The sequence below is a fragment of the Ascaphus truei genome, chromosome 3 (assembly GCF_040206685.1).
Source record: "Ascaphus truei isolate aAscTru1 chromosome 3, aAscTru1.hap1, whole genome shotgun sequence".
NCBI lineage: Eukaryota > Metazoa > Chordata > Amphibia > Anura > Ascaphidae > Ascaphus > Ascaphus truei.
In genome coordinates, this window is record NC_134485.1 from 6,095,396 (window position 1) to 6,120,888 (window position 25,493).

Consider the following 25,493-nt stretch of genomic DNA (forward strand, 5'->3'; position numbering starts at 1 on the left):
ATAGTGAAATAAGTCGACAATCATTTGTTGTACCTTCCATGGCTGTATGTCCAGCTTGCTGTTGTCCTTAAATCTATTCAGAGGAAGGGACAATCTGTGCTGAAACATGTCATGCAGAGCATGAGCCAGCATGTATACGGCTGTGTAAATACTGTAGGTATATCTGAAGTTGTGCACATCATATATAAAGGGAGGAAGGGACTGTAATGTTTTATTCTCAGTGCAGGGACGTAGTATAAATATTCCTTTAGAGCCAGGTATGTACGGCAAACATCCAAAATAATTCATCCATAACTCTTTAATAGCAGGGTCGCCCGGATATTTATACATATTTGCACTGTGGAGAAAATCTTTAAGTCCAGAAATGTCGCCGTTACGAACTGAAAGGGATAAAGTACCATTTAGCATAAAGAGAAATGCATCTAATGCAAAATTATTCAAATATGTCACGGTCGCTGCGACAATCCAAATTTTATTTTGCTGTCGCTGACGAGAATATTCATATATAAAGTCATCAAAAATATTATTGGAACTGTAGATTATCACCACTTTTGCAGATGACATTCCCACAGTCTGCACACTTTCTTGTTTTAAATGATCTAGCTCTGCATTATATATCTGTAAAAATTCCACACAGATTCCGCTGCTGATAATCAGGTCCTTTAGTTCTTGGCTTCCCCTTTGGCTGCTGTCGTCATCTGATGTCAAGATCCCAACCCAAGTCCAACCAAAGTGTTGCAGTAATTGGACAATAGCTTGCTGCTGATAATGCTCATTGGGGACTGTACGATAGAGGTTTGGAAACTGCAGACGGTCATTAAAACTTGAATCCATTGAACCATAGCTGATCTGTGGAGGAAATATGTTTAAATATGTTGTCACTTCATATTAAAGGGTTTATTCTATACAGGTGCGCCGACGAGTATTCTAAAACTTGCCTTGGAAAATCTGAGGCTATCACCAGGTACATGCTGGGTACATGCTGGGTGCATGCTGGATACATGCTGGGTACAAGCTGGGTACATGCTGCAAACATTTCAGTGGCATTTCTGCAGAGAGTAATGGCCCACAGGATCGACTCAGTTGAATGGGACTGCCAGGGACCCTGCTGTTAATATGATGTCTGATGATCTGATGAGTCTGTCTGCAGAAATGTAACTGAAATGTTGCAGCATGTACCCAGCTTGTACCCAGCATGTACCCAGCATGTACCTGGGTCTTGTTGGGGATTGCCCCAGGTTTGCTTTAAAATACTCATCGGCACTACAGTATATAGCCTAGCCCCCGGCCGCTACCTATATCCCTGCGCCCTACCAGTGTACAGGTGCGCCAACGAGTATTCTAAAACTTGCCTTGGAAAATCTGGGGCAATTACCAACAAGACCCAGGTACATGCTGGGTACATGCTGGGTTCATGCTGCAACATTTTAGTGACATTTCGGCAGACAGACTACTGGCCCATTGGATTAACACAGTGGGGGTCCCTGGCAGTCCCATTCAAACTAGGACTAGGAGTGATGTTTTGTATCTGTGCTGAGTAAATAGAATTTTATTTTTATACCACCTGACTCCCTGGCAGTGCACTGCTTTCTTCTTTTTTTCTACAAATGCTAGGCAAACACACAACAGCTTCAGAATACACTTAATACAACACTTTCTGGGATGGGGAAACAAAATAAATTATCCTTTGCAAGAAAGCGCGAGAAATGCAGTATCTGTTTAAAGTCTAGTTGGCTAGATCGCAAGTTGCCGTTCTAATAACTCCGCCAAATAAAAGAATTTCATAGAAGTACTTAGGACTTCTTCGAGAGTTACCAGGACTAACGAATTCCGGAGTTTGGCGTAAATCTTTGGTTGCGATGTTATTAACCCCTTGTGTCCTGAAACCACTAACGCTGTACTTGAACGAAATACTGTGTAGAGCGTAGTCACATCATGCATCACATCTGAATAACACTGGGGATAGTCCGGTGGACACAGTTATAGGGGTCATTAGCCTATCCTTAAAATGTATACCCAATCCCCTCCGTGGGAACATTTAACCCACCAATCCCTGATTTGCCCGTAGTTTGTAAAAGTGTCAAAAAAGGCTTTCCGGGCTGCAAAGTTCATGTGCTCACTTGACACCCATGCGATTTAGCATACCTGGAATACACCCCTTTCCTGGTGACCCTGGGTCTGGGGTTTGGCTCCAAGGTGTGAATGGCTCATCTAGCACTCCGAACCATCCCGGCCATTTTCACACCTTGGATCTCTCAGGCTTTTCATCCCTGCATATTCCCTAGACTTAGAGGCTCCCACTTAGTGGGACCTCTTTGAAATGCAGGAAGAAAATTACCCTCAGCTCATGCACCCTTAGCATATTTACATGCTAAAGTATCTCTTCCTGGGCTTACAGAAAACCTTTCCTGCCTGTACATTGTAAATTTACAGAATTACACACTTTATTAGAACATCATGTTCTGGGTGTACCACAACTGTAATTTTTATACAGTATGTATGTGAGTGTTTATTTATTTACACTTGCACACCAAAAATCAGGTGTGTCTGGGTGCCTCCGTTCGCGAGTTAGCCCGCTTCATTGAAATGTTTTCTTGCGGGAACTCAAGTTCACCCAGTTCCCACATCAAATGACCTACTTCTCACGGGCATTGACTTACTGCCTTTCAAGTTCTGCGAGCTAACAAGGTACGGATACATTGTATCAGTAAAGCACCTCAAGTCTAACTGCAAGTTACTTATACAACTTGACTTGCGGTTACGGAGTCGAGAGCTTGAAATGGATACCCGTACTATACAGAAGAACTCCCATACTCAGCGCTGGCTTTGCCGCTCACCACGCCATCCTTTGCCTGAAAATCAGATAGCACAGTTTACATGTATTTCTATTACAGCAGCAGGGAATAGCCTGCAAACTGGGGTTAAGAATGCTTGGACAGGGCAAATACATCTGTGCAAATACTTTAAACCACTTCCTTCCAAATGCGAGTTGGGGTTAATCAGCCGGGTATAATACCTTTATTTAGGCCTGATTAACCCTCCCATCGCCACATAGATTTCCTCCAATGAGGTTACATCAAGGTGATATCCAGCATTATTGATTGTTTCCTTCAGGAGAAGTTATTGTGCATTTTTACTGGTCACTCACAGATCACACATCACTATATTCCCACTCTGTACTATAGTCTGTTGTAGAAGCCCTACATTTTAATGATGGAGGTTATCGCGTGAAAATGTCACCATCTTTGGAGCACCCACTTTCTATACATATTGAACAATAATAAAGGTATTATGCCCATCTGGGTGCCCCTGAGCCATATTGGGGAATTCTGAATTGTCAGCTCTGCAACCCAATCATGGCAGAAACACTGTTTTTGTGAAAAAAACTGCATGTGTGTTTCTTACTATTCCAGGATATGGGTTGCCCAAGGTCACAAGGAGCCGACACCGGGAATTGAACCAAGCTCCCCTGCTTCAAACTCTCAGTGCCAGTCAGTGTCTTTTACTCACTGAGCCACATCCTATAAAAACCTGTGCAGCCGGCCGGGATCAGATTCATCCAAGGTAACAAGATTCAACTAAGATTTCATCTAATCTTCAAGATTTTAAAGTTTCATCACAAACTTCGTAAGAGCTGAGATTCCAAGAACCAATACTATGGAGACAGAACAAAAGAAGCAGATCCGGTGGAGTAAACAGCAGTGGCAAATTTCGCTGCTGACCGAGGACTGTTTCAGGCTTTTTTTGTGAGCAACTCCAGCTCCTGGGAAATTTCTCCTACAGACTTTGTTTTACAACTTTCCGTTTTGGGAACATTTTATTTTGTTTGACTTCATTCCAGTAAGTGCATTTTCAAGTTTAATTGTGTAACATAGTGTGAATGTCACTTGCGCGGAAATCCAGAGTGTGGAAGATCAAGTGCTAGACAATATGACCAGTTGAAAAATGTATTGATAAAAAAGCATCACGGTAGAGTCCTGACGGATCCTCTAACGCGTTTCACGCCAAAGCTCTTTGTCAAAGAGTGATCCGTCAGGAGCAACACAGAACTGATATAGGGTGTCGGAAAATCAGCACAGGTGTGATATAATCACTGACTTGATTGTAAGCGCCTTCTAAAATGCCAGAACTGGGAGTCACTTCTGAGTCAGATCTGTCAAGGGTTTAGCCACGGGGCTGTACGGTGGGACAAACTTCCTATAGTACCCAGCGGTGCATGGAAAAGGCATAACCTGTTTCTTAGTCCTGGGGACTGGCCACTGCACTATAGCCTCATCCTTATCTGGTTCACGCTTGAGATGCCCTACGCCCAGGTAACGGAAATGGGGGTAATCAGCTCATTAATAAAGTCAGTATGCTTTGGGGATGAAGGCGTTAATTTTATATACACTACACATGTACTATTTCCCCCTCTGTACCTTAATGTCCCCATTTTGCAGGATTGCATAGGCACAATGTATTGCATTGTATACCTGCATTACTGGTTTTGGGACACAAGATGCAGCTGCGCGAGCAAAACCGCAAGTTAATTGGAGAAGCGTGGCGCGGTCTCTCTGTTCCGTTGAGGAATATAGCGATTCCTTACTGAAGCTGGAAATTGCAACCGCAAGGTCAATTGAATCAAAGGGTTGCGGTTTTCAGTCTCAAGTGGTTCTCGGATCCAATGTATCCCGTCCCGGTTAGTAGCGTAACTTGAAAGGCGGCCGGAAATTGCCGTGGGAACTTGGTCAATTGACGTGGGAACTCGGTTAACCGCATATCAATTGATGTGAGAAGCCCATAACCCAGGCGGGAAGAAGACCCCCCCCGGAAGAAGATAGAAGAAAGAAGAATACAGATGAAGATGGATTACAAATAGAAGACCCGTGGATTGATTTGGATTTTTAGTTTAATGTTTATTTTTTTATGGTTTATTATTTTATGGGTTCCTGTGCCTGGTTGATTGGTTCATGAGTAAGCTGCGCAACGGGAGTCGGTGGGGCCAAGTAATGGTAAGTGAACTAAAGAAATGTATTTTATTTAACTTGTTAATTTTTTTAAAAGCTTTCTTAACATGTGTATTTTTTTTTTGTGGTATATCATTTCTTGCCACTGTATGTATGTATGTATATATGTCTAGAGAGATATATACATACAGGGTAAGAAATGATGTTGTTTTAAAAGCTTAATTTGATGTGTTTTAAATTAATTTGTCTATGCTGCTGTGCTTTATTGTGTGTTTAAAGTATTTTAAAATTAGATAGATGTAATTGTTGATATAGTATGGTGTTCAGGGTTAGCCTTGGTTTTAAAGTTTGTATTCTGGTTGGTACTTATATTTTCTCACATGCTAAATTGTTCTGCTCCAGGCGTGAATTAGTTAATTGTTTCATTGTTCGGGATGGACTGCCAATTGTTTAGGGATGTAAATAATGATTGCTAATTGATTTTTGTTTACTTGATTGGTTAAAATAGTTTACTTGTTTGGAGGTATTTGTATTTTTCTTGCAATGATATTGTTAACATTCATTTGCAGAATGTATATGGTGCATAGATTTTATGCATCATTTATACAATGTAAATGCAATGTATTGATTGGAATGTGAGGTGTTTCATTGCCATTTGATGATTTAGATTGTAAGATCAGTTAGGATTATTAAAGGAAATTCATTGTAATGTAGTGTGTCTGTATGGAGAAGTGTTATTTGTAGTACAGTATGGTTTTGATAACCCTTCTACATTTATTTGTATATTGGTTCATCATGTGTGTGTTTAAGGGGTTAATTGATATCTGAATGTAATTGCAATGTATTGGCTTTGTATTTGCTATGTATTTTGCGGGCAAGACAATGATGTTGCTGGCGACGGAGACTTCTTATTGATGAGGTCAGTAGTACTTTATTTATTTGAATATGCTAGTTAATGTTTTTAATAATGGGCAATTAATCTATTATCCATATCTGGATAATAGTTATTTTGCACATTATTGTACTGTAGGTGTTGGGGGGGGGGTGTATGTATTGAATGTATAGGCCAGGTTTATTTTTTTTACATTCAGGGTTTGTTCCGTGGTTCTGCGAGGGACCTCTGGAGACCACCTGTTGATCGCCTCGGGTATCCCACGGGTATAAGGCTGGTGGTTCCACGGGTGACACATGCGGGGATGAAGCGGTGGCCTCACATCTGTGGGGGCACCGCCGACCCGTAGTCTGTGGGGATGAAGCTGTGTGGTCCCACTTCTGTGGGGGCACCGCCGACCCATAGGTGCGGGGATGATGATGTGTGGTCCCACTTCTGTTGGGGCACCGCAGACCCATAGTGAGCCCTCGTGAGTTCCCCAGACCCCCGTGGGAACCACCCAAGGCCCCGCAGACACCTGTGGGTCTGACCTGGGGCTCCCAGACATCCGCAGGCCTACCGTGGGGACACAATTGTGGCCCACGGTGACCCAAGGAGACCACCTGAGGGCCATGGTGCTGGCTGAACCCACCAGCAGGCCTCCAGAACCTGTTTAAAAAGGGCTGCTGGTACCCTGTAGGTCTGTCCAGGTGCCCCGCCAGCCCACCGGGGACTCGCGTGGGGCTGCGTTATGAACCCTGTTTGTAAAAGGATAAATCTTGTATTTATGGGGGGCACAGGGGGTGGGTAATGTATTTAATAAATATAATGATGTTTATTGTGGGCCTGTGTATTGTTTTTATTGTGGGTACTGGGGGGGGGGGGTTCCCCAACGGTGTGTGGGTAGGCCTCCCTTGTGGGTAGTGGGTGAGGGTGGTTAGGCCTTACGGGGTGAGGGGTTAGTGTGGGAGGGTATGTAGGCGTCCCGGGTGGTGGGTGAGGGTGGGTTAACCCCTTAATGACTGTAGCAGTTAATAACCGCTATGGTGATTAAGGGGTTAGGGGACATGACTTTGGATGTTTTCATTTTTGTCTCTGTTTTGCAGCAGCGGAGTAGCAATGGGCAGGTGGGTTGTGGGTAGTGAGTGGGTGTGGGTGTGGTTAGGCCTCACGGGGTGGGCCATTGGCAGTGAGGAGCTGCATTATATTTACACTGCATCCCCCTCCCCCTCCCCACATTTACATACACTGCATTCACAGAAACACAGGCCAGGGAGATTAAACAGACACAATAGGGGGAGGGGGTCTTACACATATTAGTCAAGGCAGGGAAGTTTAACAGACAATATAGGGGGAGTGGTTTTTACATAGATTACAGTCAAGGCAGGGAGGTTTAACACACACAATAGGAGGAGGGTTTTTTACATAGATTACAGTCAAGGCAGGGAGGTTTAACACACACATTAAAAATATGTATGTAATGTATTTATTGTTTATGTATTTTAAATACACAGGGGGTGTACTGTATGTTGTTTATTGCAATGTTTATTGGGGGCAAATGTCCCCAATAAACATGCTATTCTGCCTTAACCCTTCATTGCCTTAGCGGCTATCAGCTATGGTAATGAAGCAGCATTTCTGTATTTTTAATAATATTGTGCAGGAGCAGGGGGTCCCCTGAGTTTTGATTTCTGGCTCAGGGAACACCCTGCTCACTGTACAATATTATTAAAAATACAGAAATGCTGCTTCGTTACCATAGCACATAGCCGCAAAGGTAAGGAACGATTCTTTATTGATGTGTGTGTTTTATTTATACTGTAGATGTGCAGAGGGTCTCCGGAGCTGAACCACTGTGGTTTTAGGTCCAGGGACCCCCTGCTCCCCGAGATACAGGCCCCTTTATGGGGTGCCGGTATCCCTCTGCTTGGTTTACAGGTCGCGGTCACGTGATCGGGACCTTTTAATGCAGAGGGATACCGGCACCTCATAAAGGGGGCTGTATCTCGGGAAGCAGGGGATCCCCCGACCAGAAACCAACGCGGTTCAGCTCTGGAGACCCCCTGCACATCTACACTATGAATAAAAATGTATTTTAAATGTATTTATTTATATTTATGTATTTATTTAGATTTATTTATTTATTTTTTGGGCGGCTGCTGTGTGTGAGTTTTTTTATTGTGGGTAGCGGGAGTGGTTGAAGGGGGTATTAGCCCCAATGGTGGTTGTTTAGGGCTTGCGGGGGGGTAGCGGGAGGGGTTAACCCCTCCATGACCATAGAATATTAACTGCTACGGTCGTGAAGGGGTTAAGTGCACCCGCAACCCCCCCGCAAGTCCTAAACTCACACCAAGGGCCAAATACCCCCTTCACCAACCCCCGCTACCCACAATAAAGCGGGCACGGTGGGTTAACCCCTTCATTGACTTAGCGGCTATCAGCTATGGTAATGAAGCAGCATTTCTGTATTTTTAAAGATATTGTGAAGGAGCAGGGGGTCCCCTGAGTTTTGATTTCTGGCTCAGGGAACCCCCTGCTCACTGTACAATATTATTAAAAATACAGAAATGCTGCTTCGTTACCTTAGCACATAGCCGCAAAGGTAAGGAACGAGTGTTTATTTATATATGTGTTTTATTCATACTGTAGATGTGCAGAGGGTCTGCGGAGCTGAACCGCGTTGGTTTTAGGTCCGGGGACCCCCTGCCCCCCGAGATACAGGCCCCTCTAGGGGGTGCCGGTATCCCTCTGCTTGGTTTACAGGCCACGGTCATGTGATCGGGACCTTTAAATGCAGAGGGTTACCGGCACCTCATAAAGGGGTCTGTATCTCGGGAAGCAGGGGGTCGCCCGACCTGAAACCAATGCGGTTCAGCTCTGGAGACACCCGGCACATGTACACTATGAATAAAAATAAATTTTAATAATTTTTAATGTGCCGATGTTTGCGCAGAGAGAGCAGTGGATCTCTCTCTGCTGTAAACACATCTCGCCCCCGCCGGCCCATAGTATCATTGATGTGCATATACAGTACTGTATGTATACAGTACTGTATGTTAGGTGTTATAGGGGTTGTTGTTATACAGTATATATATATATATTTATACTGCATTACAATTCATGAATTTATGCCATCTGGCGGACACGCGAAGCATTGCAGCCTATTAAATCCTGAACCATTATCAATTAACACATCAACCGCGCGTCAGCCGGGCATGACCCGTGGCTGGGAACGCAAAAGGAATGCGGCATGCTCTAGGTGAACAGCGTCGCATTCCTGGAACCAGCCAGGGACAAACCGGTGATTTGTTAGAATAAAGTCTGCCGCAGCAGTATATTGCATATTAATGAATTATCTCTCTGATGGACTACCATTCCAATTTTAATTCGTGAGACTCTCCACTCAATTAGGAGTCATCTAGTCAATTATTAACATGAATTAAGGAAAGGGTGTATATATATGAGTATGGACACATGCTGTAACTATCCCTGAGGAAGAAACCCACTAATAGGAGATTTGAAACATGTAGGAGGTCTTTTGGGATTACTGAGACACCGTAGCTGTGGAGAACAAGCGGTGACGTCACAGGAGGAGTTGATCGTCTGAACTCTGGGAGAAAGCAGCAAGCAGTGTGCAGCAAGCAGACACCCGAGCAGAGAAGGAGATCCTCTTCCGTGGATTGACGCAATTTCACCTCGCAGCAAGCGGTCCCATATGCTGATATGACCATTTCAATAACGCTTATGTCCTAGTCACTTTTGGTGAGTAGGTTTCCAATTTTACACCAAACGGAGCAAGTTTCAAGACATCTGGTTCCTATGCCAAGGCACAGATAGTTCTTTTTAGTATAATTCTTTTTAGTATAAATATTTGTATTTTTAGTGTAATCAATTGATTTTTATTTTATATGTTATACTGTATTTTATTGTTGAATTAAAATTGCTCTCTTTATACATCCTAGTTGTCCCTGGGTAATGCACTATTGCAGTGTGTTTGCTTGTTTTCTCTTTTTCTCTTGAGGAATCCATCAAGAAAAAAACTTTGTCTACAATCACAATTAAACCATTCCTCAACACCACAGGAGGGGTCTTTCCCCTACATTACCAAATCTGGGTAGGAGATTCCAGATTCACTTCTTTGGGCAGCTCCAGGACTACCTTGGACTCTATATCACAGGTTTTTTTGTAATTCATTGTAATTCATTGTTTGCATGAGCGCTATTGTTCACCTTTATTTTCACTAATTTCTAGTTGTGTAGATATATTCTGGAGCAATGCCTTGACAATTTCCTCCATAGTGAGTTTGAAGTGACAAATGTTACAAAGTACCCTTTTTGTCCAAGGGTTCTTGTCTCGGAACCTTAAAACCCATTGTCTTTTAGGATAAAACACTGTCACAGGACCATCCAGCTCTGGTTTAAAGGCTTTATTTTCCTTGTCACTCCAGCAGACAAAATAAAGGCAAACAAAAAAGAATCAAAATAAATCCTAGCTCTATCAGAGCATTAACTAGACAGCAATTCCCTAGCTATCTTTGGGTGGCTTTCCCACTTATGGTTTGACTCCCACTTAACATTCGGGATGCACATTGATACCCTGACAACCAAGACCTATGCCAAACTAGGGGTACTTTAGAGGAACAAATCCTCCCTAAGTCTCCTGGTCAGAAAGCGTAACACACAGCAGATGCTAATGCCAATTATTGACTATGGAGACATAGTATATGGCCCGGCACCTCAAACCCACCTTAGCAAACTTGACACCCTCTACAATTCAATTTGTCATTTTGTTCTCCAATGCAACTACAACACACATCACTGCTAAATGCTCAAACTAGATTGGTCATCACTAGAGTCTAGGCGCAAAGTTCACCTTTCCTGTCTTGCCTTTAAATTCTTCATGGGCAAGCTACCCAGCTACCTGAACAAACTCCTCACCCCTACCACTTGCAGCACTTATCACCTGAGATCAGACTCCAAAAGACTGTTCATGGTCCCAAGGCTCAACAAAGTATCCGGACGTTCCTCCTTCTCCTACCGTGCACCCCAAAACTGGAACAACCTACCAGAGACTCTCACATCCACCACCAGTTTAAGTTCTTTCAAATCTAAGGCTGTCTCACATTTTAATCTGGTCTGTAACTGTTTCATACGCCCATAATATATATTTTCTTTAACTGTGCACGCAATGTCTTGTATATAATGTATACCCTATTCATTTATGTAACTGTACTTGTAACCATGTATTATTTGTTTTACTCTGTGCCCAGGACATACTTGAAAACGAGAGGTAACTCTCAATGTATTACTTCCTGGTAAAATATTTTATAAATATTAAATAAAATAAATAATTCTCCACCTAATGTGACACAGTACCCTTTTTGTCCAAGGGTTCTTGTCTCGGAACCTTAAAACTCACTATCTTTTAGGGTAAAGCACTGTCCCAGGACCATCCAGCTCTGGTTTAAAGGCTTTATTTTCCTTGTCACTCCAGCAGACAAAATAAAGGCAAACAAAAAAGAATCAAAATAAATACTAGCTCTATCAGAGCATTAACTAGACAGCAATTCCCTAGCTATCTTTGGGTGGCTTTCCCACTTGCCAAATAATAAAACAAATATCATAAATCAAACCTGTTGCAGGCCAGTCCTGTCTGTAGCATCCTGCTCTCTTAGCTGGAATGAGGAGAGAGGGGAGAAATCATCCAGCTTGCCCTTTCTTACACTCTGTTAATTAAGGCCAGGTGATCTGCACCTGCTTTCTTTTCAGAACCTGCCCTTGCCTTTAACCCTTAGTGGGGATAGGTATAATTTGCAAATGCAGGTTTTATGTACCTCCCATCTACAACTTCACCACTGTTCCTTTCATAGTATATATATATAACATTTTTAATATAGATATATTTTGCACATACACTGAGTGTCCCATTCCACTCCCCCCCTTATTGTCTAAGCTGATATTGCATTTCAATAGAGAGAAGCCTTTAATGTCCCCACTGTTACTTTTCACACTATGCTTCTGCTTCTGCCTTATCTTATTATCCCACTTCCTCTTAACATTCATTGCAAACAGATATCCCTCTTACAGCTCTGTATATAATATTTCTGTTTCTGTATTTCTGCCGTACCCGATGAAGAACCCTGAGAGGTTCAAAGCTTGTATCATATCAACTACTTGTTGGTCCAATAAAAGGTATCATACCCCCTACACCCTCCCGCTCCTTTATTATGTTACTACATGGAGGGCCAAACACGGCTTCCCACCCTTCTTTGCCTTCTTTAACACATAATATCAGCATTGGGTAATATGGTATGGAAATGATCAACATGGGTCCAACATCTCTCTCCTGACTGAAGTGAAACACGTTGAGGATGTAGGGGGGAGAGCTAAACTGACCAGTCAGGATGTGAAGGCTCGCCAGTGATGGGGATCATAGACTAAAGCAGAACTGATTTTATCTTACTGCTATGTAAGTGAGGATACTGTATGTATGTGATAAATGGAATAAATAATGCATTTTTCAATTTTCCTCCTCTTTGTTTTTGTTCCAAGGAAAGAGAATATTTAAAATTTCTATTGAAGAAATGGCATATTGGACAAGTTGTACTTGTCTTGAAGGAGCAGAAGCCTGAGCGTTAAGCAATGAATCTCAAAGCTCGTTACTGTATCTAACCAGTGTCATTAATTACATGACAAATCAAAGATGATTGAAAGTTAATTTATTATCTCTTTTCTTTAAGTAGGATATTATTATTATTATTATTATTATTATTATTATTATTCTTATTATTAGTGGTGGTATTTGTGTTATTAATATAATCGCTGTGGTTTATTACAAGTCTATCAGCAGACATTACAGTACAGTACCTGGGGGTAGTGATACAGTTTTGTAATTAGGGACATTGTATAGGTTGTGGCAGAATTCAGGTCCCCAATATACGCAGCCAGGACACCTCTCCTGTGACAGACATAATTTGGAATCATGTCCCCTCCTCCTGATAATAATAAAATAGTTTTCTGTAAGGCTTCACGTTCATTGTTCTCTGAGTCATACACGACATAACCCAGAGTAATGTTGGGTAAAAGATCCTTCCTTTGGTTGATCTCATTTATTGCAAAAAGAAAGCCCAAATAGTGACGATACAGACGTGGATAATAGCTGTGGGGAATAGAGACAGGTTGTATTATTATTAACATAAGGAAGAAGTCCCTCTCCCCAAAGACAAGGAGAGCATAACATATCTAATAACTCTCAGATCTAACTAGTACAAGTGACATGCCAGTATTATGACTCAGAAATACACATGAGACACTATCATGGACAGTGTAGTAGAGAATCATATGAATAACCCCTAGGGTGATGTGTAGTGTAAGTGAAATGATTAAATTCATTTTAAGTCTAACAAAAATCTAAAAATAATTGGAGCAAGAAAATGTTAAAGCCGTGTAAAAAAATGTTCTTGATTTTTCTATACTCTCCTTGTCTGTGGGAGAGGCGCCTCTTCTTTATAGTACTCATATTACTCTAGTGCACCCAGACTACCTTCTACGGCGACAGAACGGGTGTCTCTTCTGTTTATACCCCTGTATTGTTATTAAAGTATTATTATTTTAGTTCTGTGTATTCTTTAATATAACATTTGAAATAGTGTTTGTGATTAACAACATATGTAAGTTTGTACATTTAAACTTTTTGGAGTAAAATAGTTTACTTTAGACTCATTACAAACAAATATACATTTAACATGAAATTAAACACTGGAGAGAAAGTGTGATCAAAAAGATTCCCCGATATAACTATGCTGCTAGAATAAAAAGCTTTACCTAAATAACTATGCTGCTGGAATAAAAGGCTGCCCCTATATAACTATGCAGCTGGAATAAAAGGCTGTCCCTATATAACTATGCTGCTGGAATAAAAAGCTGTCCTATATAACTATGCTGCTGGAATAAAAGGCTGTCCCTATATAACTATGCAGCTGGAATATAAGGCAGCCCCTATATAACTATGCTGCTGGAATAAAAGGCTGTCCTATATAACTATGCTGCTGGAATAAAAGGCTGTCCTATATAACTATGCTGCTGGAATAAAAGGCTGTCCTATATAACTATGCTGCTGGAATAAAAGGCTGCCCCTATATAACTATGCTGCTGGAATAAAAGGCTGTCCCTATATAACAATGCTGCTGGTATAAAAAGCTATCCTTTATAACTATGCTGCTGGAATAAAAGGCTGTCCCTATATAACTATGCTGCTGGAATAAAAGGCTGTCCTATATAACTATGCTGCTGGAATAAAAGGCTGTCCTATATAACTATGCTGCTGGAATAAAAGGCTGTCCAATATAACTATTATGTTGGAATAAAAGGCTGTCCCTATATAACTATGCTGCTGGAATAAAAAGCTGTCCATACATACTGCTGTGCCAGCCTTTATTTTAAAACTTCTCGGGGGCGTAGCGGGTGCATCTTCTGAATTCCACGCACAATAAATTGGGCATCCCCGCATTCATGACGCATTCACGCCGCCCAGCACCCGCGGCTGATCCGCGGTTGATTTGTTTAATTATAATGGTTCGGAAATAATTGGGGGAAATTATTTGCGCATCCTCCAGGTGGTAGATATTCATGAATTGTAATGAATCCTAATGTGCTACAGTAATGTATCGACTTGCAGGTGTTTAGAAAAAACCACAGTGGTCCATTGTGAATTGACCTTGGTACTGAAGAAGTTACTGTATCAATTTAGGCGTTTCATAATAAAAAATTCAAGGCGCTGTGTCTTTTTTACATTTCTGTAATGTATGTCTCCTGCAATGAGTACAATGAGTACACCGCAGTACGTTTGAAAAAAGCCTGACATAACGTACGCTTATTTAATATGGTCCGCAATTAATGCTGCAGATTATAAGATTGCCACAGTTAGTCAAATGTATCAATATTTTGTCTAAAATTATGACTTTTACAAATTTTCACCAGATGCTCGTGTGTGGAAGCGTGCAATAAGGAAAAAGTTAGGCAGCGATCCGTGTTTTTTTCGTATTGCTCCTGCAAACGAAGTACGAGGAGGGTATTGGTGTCTGGTGCCATATTTTTCCAGTATCTTTGATCATGGAGACTTCAAAAGGCAAAAGTCATGATAAAACCAACTAAGATTCGTCAGTCCCAGGCCAGCAATGGAATATCGCCTGTGCCGGCGCCAGCACTGGCTTACAATAACGGTCCGACCGTCAGTGAAAACCTGGTGGCAGGCAACCCATGCTATCTATCCCCGCCAGGATACCTGCGGCCTGAGCAAGATTTCACGTACAGATACCAGCAAGCTTGCATGAACCAAAAAAATTTCCAGCTTCATCAGCTCTCAACTACATGTGTAGCAGGCCCGCTGTCACCTGTCAACTACGTGTATAATCAAGAATACAGCAATTGCAGTGGCTCGGCGCCAACCGTTGGCAAAGTCTATAATGAAGGTAAAAACCTGCAGTTCAAGCTGCCATATTTTATTCCTTTTTTTAAATATCAATACATTATGCACACAGATAAGCGATTAGTTACTGCAGATGGGTCGGTTCTCCTGTAATCAATCGCTTTGCTTATGGTTATTTAGTTCTATTATTTTATTCACAATTCTAGAAAATGTAGTCCAGCACTATGATTGGCTGAGCAGCTTCTACAGTAGATACTGAACAATTGGTGGACAGCTAGGTGCATGCGTGTACTGAATGCCTCATTGGAACCTTGTTGAAACGCATATCCGTGTCATCACATTTAGTCGCATGCGTGTATGTGAACAAGAGACGACCCCCCCCCCCTCCTGAGAAAATTATTGTGGGCTTTTTGAGGGCACTGATTAATTTTAACCAACCAGTATGTGAAATATTATACAATACTTACTGTATGTTTTTGAGACACTGAAATTTGTATAAAAGGTTGCATAATGCAACAATGAAACAATTTTAAAAATATTCAACTTTTTTTATTTTTTTGGAGTTAAAAACATTATGTTATAAATTTTGAACAACAGAACAGCAATAACGGAAACATATACTGTAATATACAGTACCAGTAATATTTTATTTTTCCTCAGAAAATAAACTTTGTCATCAAGCGGAGAACGGCAAATGGAGGGATTTCGATGGATAATATCGCTTTTTTGAAACGTTGCTTGCGTATTGATGAATTTGATGTAAAAACCCAAGTACTGGAGGCAACAATTTAGTGACAGTGCAATTTTTATTGATTAGGATAGAATAACTGTGAGCTTTATAGAAAACCTTAAACACTGTTTTCATATCCAATACTTTTTTACATACTGTACTGTATAAGAAACCCCAAAATAAAAAATTATAAACTTTTATTCTATACAGTATGTATTTATTCTACAGTATATGTATGTATTGAGTCTCTCACGATACTCATTAAATGATCGGTAATTTTGAAATACCGCTGCACTTCCTCCACAATTGTTCTCCTTAAATTTTCTGGCAGAGCCTTTTTTATTCGATTCCCTTTGTAGTTCACGTTGTGGGTCCACCCGCAGTACTCCTCATAACTGACGTGGTGTTTGAAGATGGACAGGGCATATCTATGGGCTATACCAGCACTTGCAACCTTGTACTTCTCCCTGACTGGCTGGGGCAGGTCGCGCAAGCTGATGTCGGGCACCGTTTCAATGCACACGTGTGTGGGCGTGACTCTGGGAGCGGATGTGCTTATTTGAGCGGGTGTGCTTCTGGGAGCGGGTGTGCTTCTGGGAGCGGGTGTGCTTATGGGAGCGGGTGTGATCCTGGTAGCGGGCGAGGGTAGGTGGTCTGGGAGGATGCTTTCCTCCTGTCGAAGTCGCCTTATCGGTGTTGACATCTTCTGTCGTGGTCTTAACGGGGTTGTCATGTCATCCTCATCATACATGTACATATATTCTTCAGACGGAGGGGGTGTGCTTGGTGATGGAATCATGCCACACTCCTGCTCCTGCGTCCGACATACAGGGGCAGGAACTCCAAGCTAAGAATGTATCCCCGCTATGTCAATATCCATCTTCTCCATACACCCATCCATCTTCTCCATACGCCCATCCATCTTCTCCATCCGCCTATCCATATTTAACATGGTCTCTAAAGGAAGATCTATCTTTTGCACCATAGAATTGTCAGGGATCTCAATACAACTTAACCCATTCAACATGTGGGCGAACAAGCTGGATCTTGTGCATGGGGTGCTGTGGACATCTGAGTGAATGGGTGCTGGTGCGGATGAGATAGGGGAAACCAGCAGCAGAGCATCATAGGGGATGGGTGCTGGAGCAGATGAGATATGAGGTCCCTGGAGAGCAGCGTCGTTGATGGGTGCCAGAGCAGGTGGCCTGGGGGTTCCCAGGAGAGCAGCGTCGTGGATGGGTGCAGGAGCAGGTGGCCTTGGGGTTCCTGGGAGAGCAGCATCGTGGATGGGTGCAGGAGCAGGTGACCTGGGGGTTCCCAGGAGATCAGCATCATGAATGGGTGCAGAAGCAGGTGGCCTTGGAGTTCCCGGGAGACCAGCATCGTGGATGGGTGCAGGAGCAGATGACCTAGGGGTTCCTGGGAGAGCAGCGTTGTGGATGGGTACAGGAGCAGGTGACCTAGGGGTTCCTGGGAGAGCAGCGTTGTGGATGGGTGCAGGAGCAGGTGACCTAGGGGTTCCTGGGAGAGCAGCGTTGTGGATGGGTGCAGGAGCAGGTGACCTAGGGGTTCCTGGGAGAGCAGCGTTGTGGATGGGTGCAGGAGCAGGTGACCAGGGGGTTCCTGCGAGAGCAGCGTTGTGGATGGGTGCAGGAGCAGGTGACCTGGGGGTTCCAGGGAGAGCGGTGTCGTGGATGGGTGCAGGAGCAGGTGACCTGGGGGTTCCTGGGAGAGCAGCGTTGCGGATGGGTGCAGGAGCAGGTGACCTGGGGGTTCCTGGGAGAGCAGCGTTGTGGATGGGTGCAGGAGCAGGTGACCTGGGGGTTCCCAGGAGAGCGGTGTCGTGGATGGGTGCAGCAGCAGGTGACCTGGGGGTTCCCGGGACAGCGGCGTTGTGGATGAGTGCAGGAGCAGGTGACCTGGGGGTTCCTGGGAGAGCAGCGTTGTGGATGGGTGCAGGAGCAGGTGACCTGGGGGTTCCCAGGAGAGCGGTGCCGTGGATGGGTGCAGGAGCAGGTGACCTGGGGGTTCCCAGGAGAGCGGTGTCGTGGATGGGTGCAGGAGCAGGTGACCTGGGGGTTCCCAGGAGAGCGGTGTCGTGGATGGGTGCAGGAGCAGGTGACCTGGGGGTTCCCAGGAGAGCGGCGTCGTGGATGGATGGCTCCAATTTGTTTTGCATTCTTTGTACACCAGCGAACTTCTATTTTCCATAATAAGGCCCAGGCTTCTTAGCCTTTGGGGTCGTCTGAAGGTTTTCTTTATTTCTCTTGGCCTTTTGCTTTGGCTTTGGGTTGGAAAAGACTTCCGCCTTTCTCTTTTTCATGGTGGTCGGCACGGCAGAAGCAAGCGGGTTCTTGCGTCCGTTGAATCCGGGATGATCCATGGATGCAGATGGAATAAAGCACAATGCCGTATCTGGACAAGAGCAAGTTCAGATACAGATCAGCGTGTGGTAGGCTATTCAATTTGAGTGACCTTTTATACACAGTGTCCTTATTTTAATTGATTGGAAGGTGTTAAAAGTGGGCGTACTGTGTATTAAACCTGCTGAGTGAGGTTGAGACAAATTAAAGTATAAATACACCATCCATTTTGTTGATTCACTGAACATTGAATATTTATTTATTTATTTTATTTATAAAATATTTTACCAGGAAGTAATACATTGAGAGTTACCTCTCGTTTTCAAGTATGTCCTGGGCACAGAGTAAAACAAATAATACATGGTTACAAATACAGTTACATAATGAACATTGTATACATTATATACAAGACATTGCGTGCACAGTTATAGAAAATAAATATTATGAGCGTATGAAACAGTTACAGACCAGATTAAAGTGTGAGACAGCCTTAGATTTGAAAGAACTTAAGCTGGTGGTGGATAAGCTTGTGCTTGTATTTCTTTTTAAACACAGCGATGCCAGTTAAAAAGATGTCTAGGGATCTCAGCATGAGAATATAGAATATGTACACGAGAGGACAACGAATTTCACAGATTCAACGCTGGTTAAGTATTTCGGGCCTCGTTGTACCAGCAGCCACCGTGAGCTATCATGCCCACAGTAATGCCAGAAATGTCAAGCGGACACCAACAGTCACTACCGCGTAAGTAAAGTATTTTTAATATGTTTTCTTTACTGTACAGTTCTGTAATAGCACGTTTACTTGTTAAATGGCTTATTGTTTTTAACAGTACCTTTTTCCTAGCAATTATTTGAGATAAAAAAAAATTGTATGTCACCCCCCCAATGCAGTATACTGTATCCCCGTATCTTTACCGTACAGTACAGATTAAATGCATGTTTTTACATTCTTATATTCTTATAATCAATAAATTTATAGACAACCATTGTATTTCCAAGTGAGTTGCACCTCTTTCCTTAATGTTCACTCACTTCATTATGACTCATTATGACACTCACTCACAACCCCCAATGCAGTATACAGTACAGTATACTGTTTACTGTATAAAGTATGACACACACATAAAGTACACATAATATATTATAATGTAATATTATATTTATATAGCTGTATATTTATATAACAATATTATATATACGGTATATTATAATTTATATAGCTGTATATTTATTTAACTATTTTATATATATTGTTTTTAACAGTAACTTTTTCCTAGCATTTATTTGTGATGAAAATATCAAGACAGAGAATTAATGAATCTATAATGTTACAGTATATTTATTTAGCGGCTGGTACAGTACAGTATATATATATATATACAGTCATGTGAAAAAGAAAGTACACCCTCTTTGAATTCCATGGTTTTACATATCAGGACATAATAACAATCATCTGTTCCTTAGCAGGTCTAAAAATTAGGTAACTACAACCTTAGATGAACAGCAACACATGCCATATTACACCGTGTCATGCTTTATTTAACAAAAATAAAGACAAAATGGAGTTGCCATGTGTGAAAAACTAAGTACATCTTTACTGCTTCCATAGGAATTAAGATGCTAAGTAGCATACAGGTGCTGCTAATCAAATGCCCTTGATTAATTGATCATCAGCAAGTGTGACTACCTCTATAAATGCCAAAGTTTTAGCAGTTTGCTGGTCTGGAGTATTCAGGTGTGTGTTAACACATTCCCAAGGAGGAAAGACATCAGCAATGATCTTAGAGAAGCAATTGTTGCTGCTCATCAATCTGGGAAGGGTTATAAGGCCATTTCCAAACAATTTAAGTCCATCATTCTACAGTGAGAAAGATTATTCAAAAGTGGAAAACATTCAAGACAGTTGCCAATCTTCACAGGAGTGGATGTCCCAGAAAATTCACCCCAAGGTCAGACCGTACAATATTCAGAAAAAATTGCAAAAAAAACAAGAGTTACATCTCAGACTCAACATACCTCAGTTAGCATGTTAAATATTAAAATTCATGACAGTACAATTAGAAATAGATTGAGCAAGTCTGGCTTGTTTGGAAGGGTTGCCAGGAGAAAGCCTCTTCTCACAAAAAAGAACATGGCAGCACGGCTAATGTTTGCAAAATTACATCTGAACAAACCACAAGACTTCTGCAACAATGTCCTTTGGACAGATGAGACCAAAGTGGAGATGTTTGACCATAATGCACAGCGCCACGTTTGGAGAAAACCAAACACAGCATATCAGCACAAACACCTCATACCAACTGTCAAGCACGGTGGTGGAGGGGGTGAGGATTTGTGATGGTTTTTCAGCCACAGGACCTTGGAACCTTGCAGTCATTGAGTCAACCATGAACACCTCTGTATACCAAGGTATTGTAGAGTCAAAGGTGAGGCCATCTGTCCGACAGCTAAAGCTTGGCCGAAATTGGGTCATGCAAGAGGACAATGATCCGAAGCACACCAGCAAATCTACAACAGAATGACTGAAAAAGAAAAGAAAAAAGGTGTTGCAATGGCCCAGTCAAAGTCCAGACCTCAACCGGATTGAAATGCTGGGGAGGGACTTTAAGAGAGCTGTGTATAAACAAATGTCCACAAACCTCAATGAACTGAAGCAATGTTGTAAAGAAGAGAGGGACAAAATTCCTTCACAACGATGTAAGAGACTGATAAAGTCATACAGAAAACGATTACTTCAAGTTATATCTGCTAAAGGTGGTTCAACAAGCTTTTGAATCTTAAGGTGTTCTTAGTTTTTCACACATGGCTTCTCCATTTTGCTTTATTTTTGTTAAATAAATCATGACACACTGTAATATGTCATGTGTTGTTTTTCATCTGAGGTTGGATTTACCTAATTATAAGACCTGCTAAGGAACAAATGATTGCTATTACAGTATGTCCTAATATGTAAAACCATGGAATTCAAAGAGGGTGTACTTTCTTTTCCATACCCTGTGTGTGCGTATATATATATATTTTATAAATAAATAATAAATAATATATAGAGAGAGAGACAACAGAAAAAGCAACCTTATAAAAAGCACACGGACATAGATATAAAGTGTAAACAGAGAATTTATTAAAGTGAGTTAAAACAGGGGATGAAATTTAAAAGGAGAGGGGGGCTCAACTGTACCATACAATGTGAACCTGGAGGCAAGGGTCTAAACATAGAACCAATACTGACATGCACAGGACACAGGGGGCTCTGTAAAAGCACACCTGTAAATTGAAACCCACACTGAAAAAATATATCCACATTAATAGAATCACCATACAAACATCTTGGGTAATTGCATGGAGTGGATACAATAAAAATGCAAGTAGCAATGTGAGGTATACATCACCACTCAGTGTAGGAGTGTCACGGGCAGAAGAGTAAGTCAAAGCTCCATATCAGGTAAATGAGGGTAGGGGCCCCCCTCAGCAGACTCCCACTCCAACGCGTTTCGACCAGAAACTGTCTTCTTCGGGGAGTGGTGAGGGGAGAAATGAGCTAGCATATATAGGGGAAATATAGCAGCAAAATTGGCACCAAACAGATTGAAAATTGTAAACAGCTGTGAGAATTTAGATGGATCTACAAGCAAAACGGCGTCATGGGGTCTATTGTGCAAAAATGAACATCCTCATTGGTTTGGCACAGTCATGTGGTATCACCAGCGTCATCACGTATGTTAATTGTGAAATGACGCTCGTGACATCATCACGTTGACCGCGTCATAGCGCGCGGTTGGCATGGCGACCGTACACATAAATATAGGGCGGACGCAAATCATGGAAGGAGAGGACCGAAGTTCACAGTACACTGCTTGTACTGTCCTATGGCCAGATCTAGGGGAAATGCGTGTGACGTCATCCCGTAAAATACGTCATGATGTGCGGTTGTCATAGCTACCACACACAAAAAATACTAGGGGGCATACACGAGCCAGGAAGTGGTACATAAAGGCAAACTATACCCCATAACGCTTAATTAAAAGCTATTTGTCACAATGTCAGATCCTAATGCAAATCCATAAGTACTTAAAAGAAAAGAGGATGATGTATAACAGCAAAATATAAGTATTTGTTACAGCAAACATAAAGAAATACTAATACATTGCTAAGCAGGTAAAGTACAAACCTAACAGGAACCACTTACTATTAAATTGTATTAACCCTCATTGCAAGTATAAATAAACAAGGATTATAAACATACATTAACTGCAACTATTGATATAAGTAATATATATATATATATATATATATATATATATATATATATATATATATATACATATATATATATATATATATATATATATATATATACTGCACCGACACACTTTATTCGAGCAAATACCCAGTATGTACCTGGCAGATACCTGGAATGCGCCGCTCCTCACCTCTGACAAGCCCCGTTGCGTTTGCCTTCCCAGCCTGGGTTCATGCCTGGCTGACGGGCGGCTCATCTGTTAAATGATAATGATTAGGATTTAATAGGCTGCAATGCTTCGCGTGTCTACCAGATGGCATAAATTCATGAATTTTAATGCAGTATATATATATATACTGTGCAGTATTGCAGCCAGCGGGAATAAAATGCTTCAATCCCTGCCTGGAAAATAACCCAATGCACTCGGGCAGAAAACAGTCACAAACCTCAATACACCCGGGTATACCCGAATTCGTGGGACTAGCCGAGCTCGAATAAAGTGTGTCGCCAGTGTATGAAGAACACACAGATTGGGTGCAGCTGTCAAATTAACTCAAGATAGATAATGTAATACACAAAAACAGAAATAAGAGTAAATAATAACCTCTGGCGGTGCTACCGACCCAAGAATTAAATAATAAAAAAAAGAGAAAAGAAGGTCAAAAATGGAGCACTCAAAACGTATGTGATGAATAATAGAAAAATGGATTTAATTAGCAACGAAAAATAAAAACAAATGAGACACACCTCAACACATACCACATATGAATAATTACTGTATACATGATCTAATAAGCAAAAAAAAAAAAAAAAAACAATAAAAAGAGTCCTAATGAGACACAAACAAATCTAGGGGAAAGATAATTCCCCTAGAAGTGTAAACTGATCGGCCGATCACAGATATAAATGGACTCAAAGTAACAGGGAAAAACAAAATAAATCAAAACCTACATGTGAAGCAAATAGAAATGATTAACTAAATGCTACCTAATAAACACATGAAAAGATCAAATAAGGATAAATACTGGCATGGGGAAAAAGATGGAACTTTAGCCTTTTCAGGTTTTTTGCTGCTTACTGTACATGTTACTCCCCTCTTTTTCCCCATGCCAGTATTTATATATATATATATATATATCTATCTATCAGAAAATTGATATATATATATATATATATATATATATTATATATATATATATATATATATATATATATATATATACATGTATATACACGGAATGTTGGTGCCCTACTGTAACAAATTGTTGTTTTTCCTGTACACGGTAGGGCGACAACTCTTCTGGTTGACCAATTAAGTGAAGAGAATGATGAGAGGTGTGCCACAATGGTCAAGAATGCTCTTGAGCAACAACACAATATCATCACATCTCATAGCAGCATCAAAGTGATGAGAAACCGATTGGGATGGAAATATGGACGTGTAAGGTTAGTATTGGACAGTACAGAACTGTAGGTTAAAAGGGTTGTTTTATTGTACAGTACCTCTAAAATTATTCCTTGTCATTAAAGAGCATATCCTATGATAAGGGATGCCAACAAGATCAAAAGAGTGGTCCAGGCACGAGCATGGATCGAAAGTGACGAAACTTTTCAGGATTGCATCTTTACTGACGAGTCTACTGTATCGCTTGAAAGATTTGCCACCTTTGCATTCCACAAAAAAGGTCGCATATCTATGAAGCCGCGTCCAAAACACCCAGTGACGATGCATGTGTGGGGTGCCATCTCTAGGAGTGGACCAGGATGCATCATCATCTTTGACGGTAAAATAATGCACAAAGTCACATGCTGTAGCCTTATGAACTGTACTGTACTAGTAGTGTGCACTTTTCTTTTCTTGTTACAGGAATCATGAATAAAGAATTTTTTCAAGAGAAAATAGTGCCCGAGATTGTGGAATACATCACACGTGAATTCCCAGACGGTCACCGGCTATTCCAGGACAATGATCCCAAACACACTGTGTCTAGTGCGCATATTCTTGCCTGCGGTATCAACTGGGTGAAGACGCCAGTGGAGTAAGTACGGAACCGTTTCTCATTTTTTTACACTGTTTACTGTATGTCTCTTTAACTCATTCTCCTTCTTTCCCCCTCAAATGACAGATCGCAAGATTTCAATCCTATCGAAATTGTATGGCATCAGCTGATGGATCATATCTGAAAAGTAGTGAAACCCTCAAAAAAGAATGAATTGGCGGATGGCATACTGAGTTTTTGGAATAACGTACTCACCGTAGAAAGATGTAATAAATATATAGATCATATTGCGACCGTGTTGCCCATTGTGATAGAGCGCAATGGGCAGGCATCAGGAAAGTAGTAAGTTACAGTGCAGTACTGTAGTATGGTAAGTACAGGTGCAGCAAGTATGATACAGGTAAGTATGGCACAGATTGTCTTTAATATGCCCTTTACTGCACTGATTTTATTATTTTCTTTTCAGATCCTGCTGCACTACAAATCTTGTTATAAAGTAGTTATACAGTAGTTATAATGTAGTATAGAGTTCCAGTATACAGTATACTGTAGTTAGACAGTTACTGTGTACTGTACAGTATACAGTATAGTTTGACAGTAGTAACTGCATAGTCCAATATGCTGTAGTTATAGTGTAAGCAATGCCAATTAATGCACTTTACTGCACTGATTTTTTTTCTTTTCTTTTCAGTGCCTGCTGCACTACGAATCTTGTTATTGTGTACTGTACAGTATACAGTATAGTTTGACTGTAGTAACTGCCAATAAATGCACTTTTCTGCCCTCATTTTTTCTTTTCTTTTCAGAGCCTGCTGAACTACAAAAGGAAGGGTGGGTGGAGGGGGGCATGTGTAAATTGTGTGAAATGTTTGTATAGTGTATCTACAGTCATAATTTACACAAACCCCCCTCTC

The 25,493-nt window shown here is 41.5% G+C and overlaps 1 protein-coding gene across 1 annotated transcript in view; it reads right to left on the reverse strand.

Moving 5' to 3' along the window:
- The window catches only part of LOC142491262 (extracellular calcium-sensing receptor-like), a 68,873-nt gene that overhangs the window by 11,168 nt on the left and 32,212 nt on the right, over positions 1-25,493 (reverse strand). The window contains exons 2-3 of the mRNA XM_075593553.1: positions 12,684-12,975; positions 34-849 (exon numbers count right to left, since the gene is read on the reverse strand). Coding sequence (XP_075449668.1) covers positions 34-849; positions 12,684-12,975 — 1,108 coding nt within the window. The remainder of the gene's footprint in view (positions 1-33; positions 850-12,683; positions 12,976-25,493) is intronic.